Source organism: Cnephaeus nilssonii, assembly GCF_951640355.1.
Source record: "Cnephaeus nilssonii genome assembly, chromosome: 6".
NCBI lineage: Eukaryota > Metazoa > Chordata > Mammalia > Chiroptera > Vespertilionidae > Cnephaeus > Cnephaeus nilssonii.
In genome coordinates this window covers 92,945,589-92,963,979 of record NC_137077.1, presented here as the reverse complement: position 1 = coordinate 92,963,979, position 18,391 = coordinate 92,945,589, and the positions used below count along the sequence as shown (strand labels likewise).

General features: G+C 51.4%; 1 protein-coding gene across 8 annotated transcripts in view; it reads right to left on the bottom strand.

Annotated features, from left to right (window-relative positions):
- CACNA1C (calcium voltage-gated channel subunit alpha1 C) overlaps window positions 1-18,391 on the bottom strand; it is a 590,813-nt gene that overhangs the window by 43,794 nt on the left and 528,628 nt on the right. For 3 of the 8 annotated variants that reach the window (XM_079775040.1, XM_079775037.1, XM_079775036.1), the window contains 2 exons: window positions 14,600-14,683; window positions 973-1,005 (listed from right to left, as the gene is read on the bottom strand). In XM_079775040.1, coding sequence (XP_079631166.1) covers window positions 973-1,005; window positions 14,600-14,683 — 117 coding nt within the window. Of the gene's footprint in view, window positions 1-972; window positions 1,006-14,599; window positions 14,684-15,272; window positions 15,357-18,391 lie in introns of all 8 variants that reach the window. The other 5 variants (XM_079775041.1, XM_079775039.1, XM_079775042.1 and 2 more) reach the window with 4 other exon arrangements.

Sequence of the window (18,391 nt, the reverse complement as noted above, 5' to 3'; positions counted from 1 at the left end):
AAGCAGAGCCAGTGGCCGTCCCTGTGAAGTGGGGAGCAGGCCCAGGAGCAGGCCCTCGGCAGCCTCCACTCGGCCTGGGTGGTGTGTCAGGAAACACCATCAGCCCACCCAGCCTTGTCTCGTCTGCTGACTCTCGGGGTTCAGGGAATCACCCCACCACTAAATGTGTGACGATAGCTTTTTGGAGAAGGCTGTTCCAAGGAGACCTCAAAGTCACACCAAGTGGCATCTCTATCACTTGAGCCAAAGTGGATCGGAGTGGTCCAATCGAACAGTGGAGCTTTCCTGCTTGCAGCGTGCTGCAGAAGGCTGGGTGGGTGCAGCCCAATTTCAATGAGCTCAGGAATTTAGAAAATTCCACAGGTAACACTGTTGAAGTGACTGGAAATTCAGCCGCACTCTCAGTAACAAATCCCAGCTCAAACCTTCTACTGTGGCCTTAAACTCAGCACAAAGGAGCTCAGTCCTTACAGAACCTCGATTAAGGAAGAAAGTAACCGCCTGCCTTCCCACTTCCTGCTGGATCATCTCCCTCTTCCCTCTTTCCCAGGAGGCCTTACCATGGAGACCTTCAAGCGTTTTCCCACCCCATTACTGCTGAGAACCCTGGGCAAACGCTTGAAGGTGCAACCTTCCCACGTCAGGTCAGGGCTAGAGGCTTAGCTAGTGGGTCTCAGGGTGTTTAACAGGAAATTGCCCTTGGGTCCAGTTCTCTCCCAGTGGCTCGTTAGACAGTCAAGATCACAGTGAATTATCACCCAAAGGGAAGTTCAGGGGGGCGGGGGGGGGGGGGGACACAGACAGCACGTCACAGCTCCACGAGACCAGGCAGGCAAGGTGCAAGACGGACACGGTGGCCACATGCAGCAGGAGCAAGACTGGGCTCTGGGAGACTCGGGGTCCAGTGGTAAGAGTGGGGGGTGTTAGAGGAGTCACAGAAGCTCAGAGCGTGGTCTGGAGGGTTGGTCTTACCATAAAGGGAGAGCATTGGGTATGTTCAGCTGGCTTTAAAGAAAGGCAGATAGAGATAAGCTGTAATGAGTCTCCAACGAAGCGATCGGTGTTCTAGGTCTTGGCTAACACAGGAGCAACACAGTGGCAGGAGAGGGCAAAAGGAAACAAGTGACAGAAATACCAACCACAGGCCTGGCGGGTTCTGCACCGTGAGTGTGGGCTGTGCATAGCTGGGTCTCACGTCTCCCAAGGACCCATCTCGGCCACATATGAAATAGCTCACACCCCGTACAAGTGAGATCTTCGGGACTCTGTGGATGGAGGTCTTTCTCTGACTGGCTTGTTTCACTCAGCAAAACCCACCACGCATTCTAAGATAGCTGCACTCACTCTAGCTTTACCCAGCACTGCCGCTGAAGGAGCTGGCAAGCAATGGCCCCTCGGCTTTAGGGGGAGACTGGGTTTTAATTCTCACCGTGGAGGGTCTAAAGAGGTGGCCCTCACCTCCCTCCATAGCAGGGGTTCGTCCTCAGGCTGAGGCTCAGGCGGGAGGCGGACCTGCTTAGCTACTAGTCTATAGGTGTGAGAGCCGTGGCATGGCATGACCAATGCGTGGAGTTGTGTTGTAAATTGGAAAGCTCTGCACACAATCTAAGATATGATTGCTAACACCCAAGAAGCTGCTCTCATGGGTCTGACTGCTGAGCTCAGTTTGGGGCAGGTGCTGGGGACAGCGGCCACATGGAGTGCCACGCAGCTCTCTGCCCAGTTCCCGAGCTTGATCCCGAAGACATCCCTGCTCTTGGCGGGTAGGGCTGAGCACCTGACTGATCTGACCTTCTGAGCTGTTAACTCTTTCTAGAAGGTCGCGACTTTGCTTTTACCCTCCACTTTCAGATGGCTGCTCTTGTGTTTCTGTTTTTAAGGTACAAAGAAACGTTGTAATGGATTTTTGAAGGATGAAAATGTGCACAACCAGACATTTGCTTGCAGACTTAAAATACTCCTTTGGCAACAAATTTGTCGGCAAGTTCCCTTTTCCCATAGCAAATTGGTAGGATTTTTTTGGGGGGAAGGATGGAGATGCAGGGTGAGGCCAGGGAAGAAAAGGGGCAGGGATGCTCTCCAGTCATTTGCAGAACACAGTCCCATCTCCATTCTGCTTCTGGAGGAGCACGAGCTGCCGGTTAATCCACAGGCCTGGAAGCTGGGCTCACTAGAATTTGACTAGCAGGCTGCGATAGAACATGGAAACACACACACACACACACACACACACACACACAGGGGCTTCAGGATGGTCAAGTGCTTGTGCACCTGTGTGAATGGTTCTGTGTTTCCGAGGCTTCAGTGAGGAAGGGAGTGGGAGGGTCATACAGAGGTCAATCTATTCTACACACTATGCCCAGGCACTAGGCAGAGTTCCCAGCAGGCTTGGACCCGCCCTGAAAACTCCTCCCCATCCCGTTACTGCTAAGAACCCTGGGCAAAGCTTGAAGGTCCTCTGGGTCAATCCCATCCAAATAGGACCAGAACGAAAACAATTTAGAGAACTCACCTGAGTCACCTGGTCCCACTGAATAACCCCAGCCATTAAAAATTTTAAACTATTTGTTTTATTGTATTTTACTTTTTAAACACACAGAATGCTTCAGTTGGGATGTTTAAAAGTCTTAACTGTCTTTTTTTGGTTGATTTTTAGCCTTTTATAGCTCCCATTTAAGATCTCATCTATTTAAGTTATATTTTATTTCAAAATTTAGTTTTAGGTTTGTTCTAATCACCTTGATCCTATCTTGTTATTTTAATAATATGTATTGATTTAAGAATCCTCATGATACGCCTCTGCAATGGGAGACAAGGAGCCATCAGGGGAGCTGTGAGGGCAGCAGTGAGTGGGAGGACGGGGGCCTGGGGTCCTGCATTGGGCCCCCAGCCCGGTTAATGAGACCGGCACTGTGGGGGAATCACACAGATTAAACATTTTCTCCAGCTTTAGACCATACTTCCCAAAGGGCACGTTGGTCTCTTTTTGCTCAGTCCCTCTACCACCCCCCCCAACCCAGCCCCCCAATCTCCTCCCACCCTGACACCTGTGAGCTTGCTCTCTATCTATGAGTCTGTCTCTGCTTGTTAGTTCATTAGATTCCACATATGTGTGAGATCATGTGATACTTGTCTTTCTCTGACTGGCTTATTTCACTTAGCATAATGCTCTCCAGGTCCCTCCATGCTGACTCAGATCCTTCTTTTTTATTGCTGCCTAGTATTCCATAGTGTACATGTACCACAGCCTTTTTATCCACTCATCTACTGAGGTGAGAGGGCACTTTTGACTTGCTGGGGCAGTGTTGCCTGTGAGCCTCACACAAGCCTGTTCTATGTGAGGGGCTATGTTTACAAAGTGCACAGTCTCAAAAAAAACAAAAACCAAAACAAAACCAAAAACTAACCACTCATAATAAACTCTCAAAGCAATCACAGAATGATTCTAAGTGGAACCAACAGGAAGGAGCCTAACACACAGCCCTTGCTCTCGAGAACCCACAGTTCACAGACATACCGCCACCCCCAAAGGACATTCCTGGATGACCTGGTGTGGTCATTCCTGTCTTTGGTCCCTTGCCCAGCTGCAAATGGAACCCCCACCCCCCTCCCGTGAGCTGGAAGGGAAGACTGGGCCAGCTGGATCCGGACACCTGCACTTTCAGCCAACTGTTTATTGTTGGCCTAGCTCTCTTGAAAAAAACTACCTGGTGCCCTAACTGGTTTGGCTCAGTGGATAGAGCGTTGGCCTGGGGACTCAAGGGTTCCAGGTTCGATTCCGGTCAAGGGCATGTGCCTTGGTTGCGGGCACATGCCCAGTAGGGGGTGTGCAGGAGGCAGCTTATCGATGTTTCTCTCTCATAGATGTTTCTAACTCTCTATCCCTCTCCCTTCCTCTCTGTAAAAAATCTAATAAAATATATTTTTTTAAAAAAAGAAAAAACTACCTGGCGTAGGTTCTACTTTTTGAGCTAAACTTAGAATTAGTTGGTAGCCTGGAGTCCTTGTGCCGTCCGTCTCTGACCCTTTTCCAGAGCTGCTCCCCGTTCCCTGAGTTAGCTGACAGCTTCTCCATCCACGGTCTCCTGGGGAAGGGGGGGGTGGGTGGTAGGACTCCCTGAAGACGTATGCCCGGGAGCCCGGAGACCCTACTGCTTTCCGCTTCCCTAAGAGCCAACGGAGCTGCGCACCGGCCCTGGACATTCTGGCTGAGCTTGAATTCTGCGCTGTATCCACTAATGGCAGGTGTGGAGTGAATGTCTGAGCAACCAGTTTTTTCATCTTTGTTTTCTAATGATCTGGTAACTTTCAAGGCGTTAAAGATGTTGGGCCAATTAACTAAACTTGTTCATGCAATTTGTACACATGAACTCAGGTGAGTATGCTATAGTGAGGCAGAGGTGGGACATTTTCAGAAAGAGTCCTGGCTAGTGGTCCCAGCTAACAGGTTAAGGGCAAATAGAGAGGAAAAGCCAGTTAACGTACTGCAATTTACATATGCAGATTAGCTTGGTTTGGTATAACCGGCGAGGACCATAGGGGTGGCACGGGGCAGCTAGTAAGAGTCTCTGAGTGAAGTTTAGGATCAAATCAGAAGTGTTGCCTCAGTGGGTGAGTCGGTTTCTGGAATATACTCACTGCTCCTGCTCACTGCGGTACTATCTCTAGACCACACAGAGGCTGCTTAGGGAAACCCCGGGATCACAGGAGAGGCAGAGAGATTCTCCTAGAGGAGGGATTTCCCAGGAATATGACATCGGTGGCATGTGTTTCCCAGTTGTTAACATTACCTTGTCTCTCTGGAGAACTAAAAGTTGTCGAAAATAGCTCCTATCCATATAATAAGGGATGTTCTCCCTCCCCCTGCCCTTCCTCCTTCTTGCACAGCCAGGAGGGGGAAGATTACTAGAGATTTAGGGGCTAGGTGTAGATATATAGGCTGGAATACCCAACAAAGTTGTCTTCCAGAATTCTCTTGAGATCAGTTGGTTAGAGAGCATTTTAAAAAGCTCAGAAGCCTGGGCTGCCCCCTCCTGGCCATGTTGACCTTGAAAGGCAGACTCCCTCGGAGGGACTCCCTCCAGGGAAGGCTGGCTCCCGCTGAGTCAGGAGCAGGGCCCACAGATGGGCTGCCAATTCCGATGGCTGCTGTTGAGGCGATGGCTATAATCTCACGGCCACCGAGCTTCCTCATTCCTCTGAACAGGAGGTGAGGGCAATGCTATTGGAATATGTGTCTTTTACTGGGCACCCTGCTGAAGAACCTTGCTTTTCTTTTTTTAAATCTTTTGTCTAAAACTTAGGGAGTGGCTGTGATAGAACTGCCATTCCATCTACCTGAAGGGCAGGTTCCAGCTGGCATTGCCTCCATTCCCACCCCACGCCAAGCTCTGTCTCTCTGATTTTGCTCTCTACTCTCATCTCAATTTGATCTGCAAGACAGGATGGCTAGTTCAGTTGTGAGAGCACCGTGGTGTGGTGGAGGGCTGAGCGGTCGGGGCTCTGTTGGTGAAACCTCAGTTAATTTGTGGTCAGAGGACCATTATCAGGCTGGTACACACAGAAAGGACTGGGAAAGGCAGAGCCAGGGGCTTCTAGAAATATCTGACACCAGTGTCGTGGCCAGGAGCCAGCAAGTGTCAGTTAATTGGAGGGGGGGGGTCCTCATTATCCTTTTACCTCCTCTTTCAACCAGGAGAAACGAGCACGCAGGGACTAGTGTGGCCTATAGATGTCAGGGAGTTGGGAGATGCTGCACCTTAGAGCCACCAGAGATGGCAGCAGGGAAAGGCATGTTTAGGAGACCAAAGTAAAATATGTTTTAACCTGTAACCTTCCAAAGTTGAATTAAGAGCTTGTTAAGGGAGATGCAAAGTTTAAAGAACCATAAGTCAACTGGGATACAGAAGCTGAGGGTAGATGTCAAAGGCTTTTAGATATAAGCGCAAATGAAGGAAAGATGGGCACTTGAAAGTAATTCTTACACAGAATTTCCCTTTTGGTCTGGAATGAATGGGAGATGTAAACAGATCTGTGGAGGAGGAGTGGTAAGAAGGAAGATGGGGCATTATGAGGGAGGCAAAAACATTGGACAGAACAGGGCAGGGAAGAAATGAAGATAATAAGCCCAAAGATGACAAGGTGGAGAGTGGAAAGAGCAACACCCCCTCCCCCCATGTCCACCATGTTGAAAATTCCCTGGCTGGCATCTGTTTCTCCAAGGAAAAATTCTAACCAGAGATGATCCCTCATGAATCTTTGTGGCTACAGGCACCTAGATGAAACGCCCCTTCAGAACCTCCCTTGAGGGGACTTTTGGCCCCGAGGGGACTGGTGGGAGGTGCAGGGCATGGATGCTGCTGTCACCTGCCAGGTACTCACGCTAAATGAGACTGATTACCAAATTGCCAGGGCAGCTTTATCTTCCCTGGGGAAGGATGGCCCGTGTCCAGTCATGAAACAAAAGAAACCCATAAAGAATAAATGGATGAAATCAATTGTCAGCAGTGCTGGCAGCATGAAAGAATTCCATAGGAGGGGAAGAAGGAGGGAGAGAGGGGGGAGAGAGCATCCCAAAGGACAAAGAGTAGGAGTGAAGACAGGGAGACCCATAAAGGAAACAAGAGGAAGCAGATGATTCCCAAGGAAGGACAGACATGAAGAGTAAATGGGTGTTAACAGAAGTGGCGATGCTTTGGGGGGCACTTCTGGGCATTTCCGAGCCTGCCTGAGCCAGCTCTCACTCTTCCACTAGCTCTGGAATATCCTAGGCCCCTTTGCTTAGAGGCGTTCTGGCAAACACAGCAACAGGAACTTGCTCAGCCTGTGAGACCTGAAGTGACAGACACTGGTCAGACCCAGGTGGCTGGCTGGCCGAACCAAGGAGTGTGTTGTGACAGCTTCCTTCCACTCTTCTGTTTTCAATGAAGGAGAGGGTTGCATATGGATAGAAGAGAGAGAATAAAGCAGGGAAGAAAATTAGAGGAAACCAAAAGTGAAGGGGCCTTGGTTACAAGGCAGAGGGCACTGGGAGCTAAACTGTCAGATGATCTGACAGCTGAATTAAGAACCCAAATCAGGCTGTCCATCACAAACGAGCAAACAGGTTTCCACGGACCTTTGGGGCCGAGCCTGCGTGCGTCTCAAGGCACCAGCTTTGGGAAACGGGCTGGTACGGGGCTGCTTCGCCAGCCTGGCCGGCCCTCCACACTGCCTCCTGCGCTCCTTCGCTGCCCACACAGCAGCCTCGCCCTCCAGAGGCTTTTGCAGTGGCTCTTCCCTTTCCAGCTGGGCTGCCTGCGATGGTCACGTGCTGTCTCCCCGCTGGGCAGAGTGGGCTCAGCCACTCTCTCCAGGGCCAGCTTTATGTCCAAGCAGAGGAGGAAACTGCCCGTCACACGCCTGGAGGGCCGAGGCTGGGGAACAGCTTCCCCATTAGGTGTCATGTTCCCGAAAGTCTTACATGAGACACACCAGATATTCAACCTTGGGGGTGGGCATTACCCTCTCTTCTTCACAGAAAAGGTGGCTGATCGAGCCACCCCCACCTTAGGATGAACTAGTGTACTGGAAACAAGAGACCTTGGTCGCATTCGTCTTGTTGTGGGGATGGATGTCAAGAGGCTGGAGGGAGCTCCGTCAGCGACAGAAGCAGGGACCCAGCAAAGGGAAATGGAGGTGTAGGGAGAGCCTCCCCCAGCTTGGCCTGACACCACCAATCTGGCTTTAATTTACCGTAGAAGTAGCCCATGCCACACTGAGCACTGTCATTTAGACAACGTCTGGCAATGTCACTGTTTGGGCCCCTGCACTAAACACGCAGGATTGAGATCAGGGGCCAGGTTCTGGCTCGGCCTTGCTGTTAAATGCTGCGAGAATGAGCGAGTTGTTCCCTGCCTCTCCTCCAGTGTCCTTGTCTGTAAAACTGTGTATCTGGGGCTGCTTCCCAGCAGGTGCTCGTGGAGTCAGTGGAGATGGGCTCAGGCTAGATGGTCTCCAAAGCTGTGTTCTAACATTTTTGGGTGACCCCATTTTCTGCCTTTATCCCTCCTCACACCTCTGGGGGGCACCCAGCCCTGCCTTTCTCATGCCACCTGACCCCTTCTCTGCCATGGCAGGGTCAGGAAAAGGCAGACCAAGAGCCAGGTTGAGGGCCCACAGAGGCATCCTGGCTGAAATGTGGAGGGAGGGTCAGCGCGTGCGGGCTGAGCATTCTGACTCAACCCCGGGGGGTGGGTGTGCAGCAAACACTCTGTGACTCAGAATGGCTGCTTTTCCCATCATTCCAGGCCCTGAAGCCTGAGCAGGAGCCAAAGTTGCTTCATTATTTTTATGGGGAGCTGGTAAGAGAGTTACTCAGAGCTGTGGTGGGAAGGTGCCACTGGCTCAGGAGCTGGGGGAGGGAGGGTTTGGGGCCTCCGTGTGCTCATCGCTGGACACTCCCTGGAACTGAGTCCCAGGCCCATCTTGTTCCCCCTCCCATTTTCTTCTCAAGTTCCAGCTGTCAGGTGGGCCTGCTTTACAATGGCTTTGCCCTTCTCGTCTGAGCCCCATTAACTAGGCGCACGAGCCCAGGGCAGCCTGGGCTCCCTTGGTCGGGCATTGGCAGCATCAGCGGGCACAGAGAAGTTAGGTTAAGCCTCTCTGCCCCAGGCCGTGATGCTGGGAGTGCACTGAATGAGGTCCTGTGAGTGGCAAGGGCCCTTCAGTGATGCCATGCCCAGGCCAGACGGGCCCAGGGAGTTAGCTAATGGACTCTGTGGAAATGCAAGACTCAATTCTCCCACAGAAATGGATTTGAATCCCAGTCTTTCCACCCATTAGCTATAGGCAAACTGCATAAGCAGTTCATCCTGCATAAGCCTTGGTTTCCTTCTGCAGACACTAAGCACCGGAGGTGTTAATCTGACTGTGTGTGATGTCCTAGTAGGCTGCCTGGCACATGCTCATCAAAGCCGTCATTCCCCCTTCCCCTTCCTCTCCGTCCTCCTCCCTGCCTCCCTTATCTAATCAACTAAGATCATAGCCAGGACCAGCGTTACTTTGTTTTCCTGCTCTGGTCACTTCAGTGGGCTAGCGTGTTGCCTCCTAAGCAAATCCTCCTGCGTTTACTCTCGCTGACCTTCTGCAGGAGCGCTCCAGGCCTCACACAATCTCTGTCCTGCTCCTCAACCTGAAGGTCCCTCCAGGCCTCCTCCCGGGAGAACTTCCACAGGAGCCATCCCAAAGCCAGGGAGCAGATCCCCATGCAGCCCTGGAGCCTTATGAAAGGAACTCCTCCTCAGAGCTGGAATCCGGCAGGGTCGTGAGCGGAAATGGAAATCTGCCTCACACAACCAGAAAATGTCCCATTCAGAACCCAGGAGTGCTGGAGTCGCAAAGGCCCTCTGAAGCCATCTCCACCTGCCCCTAGCCCCTTTCACTTTCAAGGAAGCTGAGGACCAGAGAATGGGGTCAATTGCTCTAAGTCACACGGCTTAATAGTGCCAGAGCTGGAAACAGAACACAGGCTTCTTGATTTGCCATTTGGGAACATTTCCCTGTATCCATAGTGCAAGAGTCCAGGCCTCTCAGCACTCTCTATTGTGCAATAATCTTTAAAATACACAATGATAAAGAACAGTGTTGGGAAAGGTGTTGAATGACCAGGGACCCAAATGGATTCCAACTTGGGATGTTAGGGAGCAGTTTCTGATGCTCCAGGAACTTCCATTAACAATCACAGGGCCTATGTCTTGGGCTTTTCCCTCTGGGAAATAGAATTTCAGACCCAAGAAATAAAGGGACATCAGAAGGCTTCCTCAGAGTGACAAGATGCTGCCCTTGGATCTCCCAGGGGACACGGAGGAAGGAAGCCTCCGACTGAGAACGAGGTAAGGCCTCGGAGAAGAGCAGTGGGAGTGAATCCAGGACAGCTCCACTTGGTGGAGACTTCTGATCGCCCTCTAGGTGCATTCTGCAGTGCTCAGAGGCATCTCCCAGGGGGAAGAGAAAATGAACCTCAGACTGGCTCTGAGCACCAGACGTCCCGCCCTCCTCGCTGGAGGTCCCGCCCCACTCAGTCCTGTCTCCTGTCTTTCTTTCCGCCCTGGGAGCTCTTCACCACTGTCATGGCTTTGAACACTATCTATACAACTCCAAGCCCCACCCTCAGACTATGTGTCCAACTGTCTACCTGCCCTCCCCACTGGGAGGTGAAATAGACGCATCCCAATGAGTTCCTCATGCAAACGTGCTCCACCTCCTGTCTTTCCCGGATCATACCAGCTCCATCCTCCCACTGCTTAGGCCCAAACCTCACAGCCATCCTGGCCACCTCTCTCTCCCACTCCCACATCCAGTCTGTCAGGAGATACTGTTCATTCTATTTTCAAAACCGACTGAGAATTGGACCGTTTTCACCACCTCTGTTATTGCTGCTTTGTTGCAGGCTACGGACCCCTCCCCCCGGGGTAATCATGTGCACCTTCTACATGGTGTTGTGCTTCCACCCTGACTCCCAGAGACAGCCAACCGGCCTTGCGAAATGTAAGTCAGATTAGGGGACACCTCTTCTCAGAGGCACCAGTGTCTCCCCTTCTTGCTCAGCATAAAAGCCAAAATCTGCTCCCCCTCTCTGGTACCCTCCCCTCTCCGTCTCCCTGCTCCTTCTGCACCAGTCACAGCTGTTCCTCCTGCCCCCAAAGCCCTCCTCCCAGGTGTGTGCATGGGTAACTCCTCACTTCCATCTTATTTGAAATAGCACCTTCCTTCACTGCCTCTTAGCACCTCTGACCCCCTAACACGACACTATCCTTTCCCAAAGCACTTACCAGCTTTCGATGGACTATGACTTCCTTGTTTTCTGTACTCCCTGCATTGCTCACGGGCGGATTACCCTGACCCTAGACTGCCAGCTCATGAAAAGGGAGCTTTGGTTCTGTGAACTGAGGTACTCCAGGTGCCTACAATCGTAGCTGGCACACAGAAGGGGAGACGATAAATATGGTGGAATGAATGAATGCTGGCTCCTGGGGTTGGTGGGAAACCCATTCCCCAGAGGGAGAGGTGCCATAGCCTTGTAAAGGCAAGGAGGAAAGAGAAGGCATTTAGGGGGAGATGAGCTTAGATGTGAGGAATATTTGGAGGGCGGTTAGGATGAATATGGCAGTTAGGTGAGGGAAATGAGAGCTAATTTCTGTAGGTTTAAGAGTCAAAGATGATGAGTTACAGGTGAAAAGCCCTCATGGATCCCTCTGAGGCCAAGGTATAGATAGATTCCTGCCAAATAGAACATATGTCTGGGAATGAGTATCTTGTGATGACAAGTAAGACTAGAAAATTCTGGGAAGGCCTGAAGGCCCGGGGACACCTGGAGCTGGAAACTTCTTGCACCGGGGAGTGTTCAGACCCAGGAGTTGCCAGTGGCCTGAGGCAGAACCTATGGGCAGAGGGACCTACCTCTGAGCCTAAGCATTATTGCTTATACCAGTTGTCATGCACAATACTGACTGCTATCCGAGCGCAGGGCTACACCCAATGTGCGTGGGGAACGGCCCTGCCGAGGCGTGGGTATGGGCAGTGGTCAGTGAGCTGCGCCGGCTTTGATCTGGCCCCACCCGTCAACCATCTCCAAGAATCTAATCATATCTGGGAAACAAGGGCTCTAACAGTGCCTGTGGGGCGTAAGTTATAACTAAAGATAATTGGCTAGAGCTGAGGCCCTCCCAGCTATTCCAGCAGGGATTTGGCAAAAAATGTCATTTGCTTGGGTGCCACAGTCTCTTCCATTCCACAGCACTTTATAGTTTACATAGAGTTTTAAAATAGATGCTCTTAGTTGAGCTTCAAAACACAGTCCCATAAGATAATCACATTCCTTTGACAGAAGAGGAAACGAAGTCTTCTGTTCCAGAAAAAAGAAGAAGCAAGACTCAGCCACTTGCCAGCTCTGACTTCAGGTCAGCCCTCTCTCCCCTCTCCCACACCGCCCCTGCCTGGGGTGTTACATTTGTTTTCCTGGTTCACAAGCCGTTCACGGTGTGGAGGGAAATAAGTGCCAGGTCTCGGGCAATGCCCCTTGCTCTCCATCGCACACACTGTCCCGTTTCGTCTCCAGAACCCCCTTCAGTGTGACTCTTCACCTCGGTCTAGAGGAGGAAGAGCCCTGAGCCTGGGGTAAGGGAGGCTGGTGAGAGCTGCATCACAGCTCCCAGGGGGCTGATACGTCATTTTTTGTGTATACTATCAAAAAACGTATGGTTATTTTGAATATAAATCACAGAACATAAGGGCTGAACAAGCCTGCTGGTGGAAGGACATGTGAGATGCATGTGTTTAATCAAAGGGCATCATGGATTAGAGAGGGAACTCGGGCGGGGCCCAGTGAGTGAGGGGCTGGACTCGGCTGCACGGCACAAAAGGACTTAACCTCTGCACCAGCATCTTTAGCGGCAGCTAATTGGGGATAACTTCTGTCTGTCAAACTCGCAGGGTAGTTCAGTTACATGAGACAAATGCAAGGGTGAATCGTCAGTAGAAAACCACGTACAAATGGAAGGGTCTGCATGGCGGCCTTACGCTCCTTCCCTGTCCTGCACCTACCCTCTCTGCCGCCAACATAGCCACTTCTGTAGAAATTTACACCCTAAACGTTTCTTTTGCTTTGTCTTTGTTTTTCTTTTAGAAACACTAACAGTTTGGGGGAAAACGGCGGGTTGAGTGTTGATGAGGGCCTTGCCGACAGTGGGTCCTCTCTGCACGCAGGGAGCAGCTTGCTGTCGCTGGCTGGCATTTCCCTGCTGTCTCTCAGGCTCCCAGTCCCTGGCCCAGGCTTCATAAGGACCTGCACTGCTGTCTGAAAACTACATCCTCAGAGGGCAGGGCCCACTGCTGCTCTCTTCCCTGTCCTCTCCTTGAGTTCGCCCTCAGTTCAGGGCACTGCATGGCACCAGCTCTGAGCCTGAAGCGCTGGCCTTTACAGACACATGACCAACTCATGGCTCTGAATAGCATCTGAGATACAACCTGGGCCATCCAGCCTGCGGAACTGGGAGTGTGCTCAGGAGTGGTGAGGCGGAGTATGAGGGGAGGGGGGCACAGAGCATGTGTAGGAGGACTGGTTTTTTAAAAATATAATCTATCGTTCACTGGAAGAAGTCAAGGGCAAGTGTACACACACACACACACACACACACACACACACGAGACAAAGACAACTCGGGGGATCTGGGAGACAGAGAGGCAACCAAATCTGGAACCACGGGTGAGTGGGGAGGGTGCTAGAGGCTGAGGGAGGGTATGGGAAGCGTGACAGCCGCCTTCAATGTCCATCTGCTGGGAGGGGGCAGACAGGGGCTTTTATCAGGGGAATCAGGCAGATAAAATGACAAGTCAGTTCAACTGATGGGGAGCAAAGTATGGAGGGAGAGGGGATGTGGAACACGTGGGGAGATGGTGGTGGTTGGTAAGGCAGTTTCAAACATCTTTGATCAAAACTGGACAGCATCTACTCCATGCTGTTATTCATGGTTCAGTGCATCAGAGATTTGTGCAAACATTACCAAGTCTCTTAATTAAGGAAAAACTATGACAAAAAATTAACACATGTTAAAGACTAACTGCAGAGGGCTTGCCTATAGATAAAGAGAAGGTTTAAACATGCCAGGTAACAAAAAGACATGTGCAGGAACTGGTAGGAGCTGTATAGGAGGAGGCAACTCTCGGGGAAGGCGGCAGGAGCCCTCGGAGCGCAGGGGCTGGGGTTCTGTCTGAGGCCAGGGAGCCAGGGCAGGGTGTGGGGCGGGAGTGGGAGAGAACCAGGCGGGTACAAGAGTCCATTCCTTGGGTGGGTTCATGTGGGAGGGAGGTGCTGCTGCCCCAGCAAGAGGGAGGAAAGATCTCAGAAGGGCTCTCTCTTGGTGGGTCACCAGCTACCTGGCTCTTTGGCCACTCCAGAGAAGAGGGGTCCAAGCAGGGCTCTGAACAGGACCAGTTCTCTTCTTCTCTCCCAAATGGGCCTGGAGGGGCCGGGCTGCCCGCATGGGCTGCTGCTGTTGAATCGGACAAAACCCTTTCAGGGTGAAAGTAATGGGCCGGGCCTTGGGCTGACAATGCAGGCAAAGACCTAGCCTTAACTCCAGTGTCCCACTTGGAGAGAGCTCCTTTCCAAGATGCTGTGGGCGGAAAGGGGAGAGGGGGAGGGGCAGAGGTCTGGAGGTGAGTGGAGTGAAAAGAGGTTTGGGTCCCCGCCCCAGCAGCTGCCCAGAAGTTGCAAATGTCCCTTGGTTTTCTCACTCCGTGCTCCCCATAGCTGCATCCTCCTATACAGTGTGAGTCATGCCAGGCTGAGAGTAAAGGGAGAGAGAAAAGGATGCAGCAATCAAAACTTAAAGGAGAGGGAGACCTATCTCGTTCCAAGGTTAAATAAATAATAGAAACATTTTCAAAATAAAGCAACAAGAAAAAAATCCTTCAAACCAATATAAACAAACAAATGAAAACCAGTAAATGAAAATAAGGAGGTGGGGAGGAGAAAGTAGGAAGAAAAACAATAAACCGGGGAAAGACAATGAGTGTTAGAGCAGGCACGGACAGTCAGGTCCAGACGCCATGTACTTACGTTTACCTCGGTGATTGCTATATCAACAATGCTACCCACAACAATCAAGGCGTCAAACGTATTCCATGCATCACAGAAATAGTGCTGCATGGGGCAGAGAAGCCGAGGAAAGAGAGAGAGAAGAAAAAAAAAAAAAAACCAACAACAAAGGAGAAAAACAAAACAAAAAGGAAGAGGAAAAACAAAACAAAACAAAACAAAGCATGAAAGAAAGGAGAGAAGAGAAAAAAATGAGAAAAGAAAGAGGTTACGTGGGCATAGTAAATACTCTCTTACCACTCTACAGTCCTGGTGGCTCAAACCTGGGTCACCTGGTTTTCGCAGGGTGGAGAGGCCTGACAAAAGCTGGGTTAGTTCAAAGGTTACGCCGGGCTGTGGCCACTTGGGAGGGCAGCTAGCGGCCTCCCACCGCCTGCTCCCTCCACTCGGCCAAGCCCCGGGCCCGGCACACGGGGCTGAGCTGGGACTAGTGGGAAAAAAGGAGGAGAGGCTCCCACTTTTTTCCCCTCACAGGACGACGGCAGGTTCAATAAAAAGCATGACTGGAGGTGGGTAAAAACAGGAAATTAAAACAAATAAATAAAAGGAGGCAAAGAGAGAGAGAGTGAGAGGGAAACAGGAGGCAGAGGAAGAGGAAGGAGGAGGTTCCTGGGGAGGGCAGAGTCATACTCACATTAGTTTCACTGAGAATGACGTCAATTATGCTGCCAATTACGATGAGGAAGTCAAAAACATTCCAGGGATCACTAAAGTAACCCTACATAAGGGAGGGGCAGGCAGGATGGGGATTAAAAAGGAATATTAGACAGACAAGAACAGAGCAACAATCACCATCAGAATCACCGTTCCGGCACCTCAGTGTTGCTGCTGGAGTTCCAAACACCCTCTCAGAGCCCAGGAGCCCAGGGGAAAAGGAGGTGCCAGGAGGCGACTAGTCCAATCCTCCTGCTCTGCCTCCCCATGGCCACACGGCTCCCCTTCCTCCAGACCATCCCGCTTCACCACCCTCCTGCACAGAGGCCCTCTCTACTTCCCAGCAGAGCCTGGGGCCAGGCAGCACAAGCTGCCATGGTGCAGGGATGTGGCTGGACTCTCTTTTCAGTCCACATTCAGCATCTCCCATGTCCCCAGTTCTCTTTTTCAGAAGGGCCTGTCTGGAGGCAGGGAGGGACCACAGCTGGATGACCCCTTAGAGGAGAACAGGCTGTGGGCCGATGGGTGATCTGGGAGCTAAAGAGAAGCGATCAGTGTGGTCCAGAAGGGTGGCCAGGTCATCTGAGCTCAGAGGTGCCTCGTGTAAAGTTCAGCAATGACAAGGGGACCACATCATTAAAACAATGTCTATAAAAAGCTGGACTTGATGCAGACAGAATGACGGTCACCTTGTTCTAGCTCTGGATATGCCCGAGAATTTTCAGGGGCAGCTCTGTCATGGCAAAGGCTTTCCTGACTGAAAAGAGACATAGTCCAGGTAGGTCTCATAGTTGGGGAGAGCAGGACATGGCCCTACAATACTCTCCTAAGCAACACCTGCCCAGGCTCCTGTCCCAACAATGCCATTCTGACATAGGATCCCACTGAAATGCAGGTGCCACCAAAGTGAATGAAGTTATCAAAGCCTTTCCTGAGAACTGGGTTGACAGGGATAGTCTGGGTAGAGGGTATGGAAGGGAACAGGACTCTTAGGAAGGAGAGATTCTGGCACAAAAGACGAGGGACAATGTCCCGCTTTTACCACTTTACCCCACCATATTTAGAAAAGGGAAGAGATGAATCTTTTTGAAAGACTTTAAGGTACTTGGACAACTGGTCAACTGAGGGATAGGTGGTCCCAGGTTCCCTAGAGGATTCCAGGAGTCCTGGGTGGGCCATTTGCCTATCTGTGAGGTGAGGGATTTAGAGAGCAGTGCTCTGACCACAAGGACATCTGCTCACAGGTGAGGAAACCCTAGGGACAGGACAGCCACATTTCCCATGGAGTGGAAAGGACCTAGTACTAAAGACATTTGTCTTCTTTAAAAAAGGACATTTGCTCTTTTAGTTTTTAAAGAAATGTCTGCAAAGGGGACAAAACAGGACTGGAGCACCTTTGCTGAGCAGGACCAGACCTTTCCTATTCTCTAGCCACCAGCTGGGGCTCCCGGGAGAGGGTAATTCCAGAGCCTGGCGAGAGGGTCTGGAAGCACTAAAGTTCTCCTGAGACTTTCCCAGGTCTCTCTCCCAAGCCCTCTAGAAGGCTGCCAACTCTCCCTTTTTATTTTTTACTCACAAGAGCCATGAGTCTGTGTCTTCCATTTCCTCCTGGCTCTATCCAGCTCCCTTAACTTCCCCACTTCCCAGCCATGCCCTCTTTCCAGAGGGATCGCAAGACACGCTGACCTAGGGCTGTTATTCTTAGTGTGGGAGGTCAGGTCACAGGGAAAGGGGCCTCTCGGTTCCCAGGCATTTCTGCCAAAAGAAAACAGAAGTGCCACTGTGGAGACCTTGCACAGCCAGGCTGGGGAAGCAGAGGTTGGCCAGGGCATGGGTTAGGTGAGGGTCAGCCTGAATACATGGCTTTCTTGTTGGCTTCCCAGAATATTTTTCTGAACATACTAGACCCTTTGAGGGGCCTCTCTCTCTCATTTAAATCAGATGTTAGGAGCAGGAAACAACCAATTCCCTCCCAGGTTCTCAGATGTCATTCTCAGGGCAAATGGAGAGGGCTGATTTGGAAGGGAGGAAGGTAAAGAGTGAAGGCCCCAAATGGACTATAAAGATGCATTATGTTTTAAAATTAGAATTTGGAAAACATTGGGGGATATCTCTAGATAGGAACACCATCTTTGTGGGTAGAGCTATTTCAGAAAGGAAGGGGAGAAGGTCAAGGGAGAGAAAGGAGAGAAACAGGAACGAGAGCAGAGTCCAGGATGTTCTGCATCCAGCCTAGAAGACGTGGCAACAAAACACGATTTGGGAGTGGGGACAGGAGGAGAGGTAGGAAGGCGGAAGGCTCAGGGCTCAAGAAAGGAGGATGATTGGAGTCTTTGATCCACGAGAGACCTGAAACAAAATGGGTAAGCTGGCCTTGGTCTGCAACACCTCTGAGAGGAGAAACGGGAAAGGAAGAGAGGCAGAGAACAGGCAAAGGCGAGGTTAACACACAGGTTAATCAGCTGGGACACCAGGGGAGGGGCCGAGACCTAAAGGGACCCTGTCAACCTCCTGGGTGTGCGGCACGTGTCACCACGTCTCCTGGGTCTCTGTGTGCAGAGACAGGCAGGATGGAAGGAAACACCACAGTCAGTTCCTCCTGGACCACGGCTGCTTCCACAGCTGCATGGCTGCCTGCTACCGGGATGGCTGGGCTCTGTGGAGATCCATGCCTTGTGCCTTGCCCTTGCCCTCAACAGGCTGTGCTGCTGGAGGCTTCTGAATGACTTCTCTGGTCTATGGCAAGCTACCTGGTGGGCCCAGTGCCTGGGCCTCCCTTGGCTGCAGAAACCAGCCATGCCCTTGTCGCCAAGGGTTCCTGGGGACCCAGCCCTGAGGAGATCTTTTGCATGTAGCCAGAATGCAGGGGCGAGGGACCATGTTTGTGGGAGGTTGTTGACAGGATCCCTTTAAGAGGCAGCTTTTAACCCTGACCCTTCCACCCACCATCCCACCCCGCTGTCCCACAGCCCATCAGCCTTCCCAACTCTTCCCTGAAGACAGCTTCAGATCCAGCGTTCAGGTCAGCCTCCTCCTCCCACTCTTTCAGTTGTCCCTCCCTCCCACCCATTCACACCCACTACCAGAAACAAGGCCCAA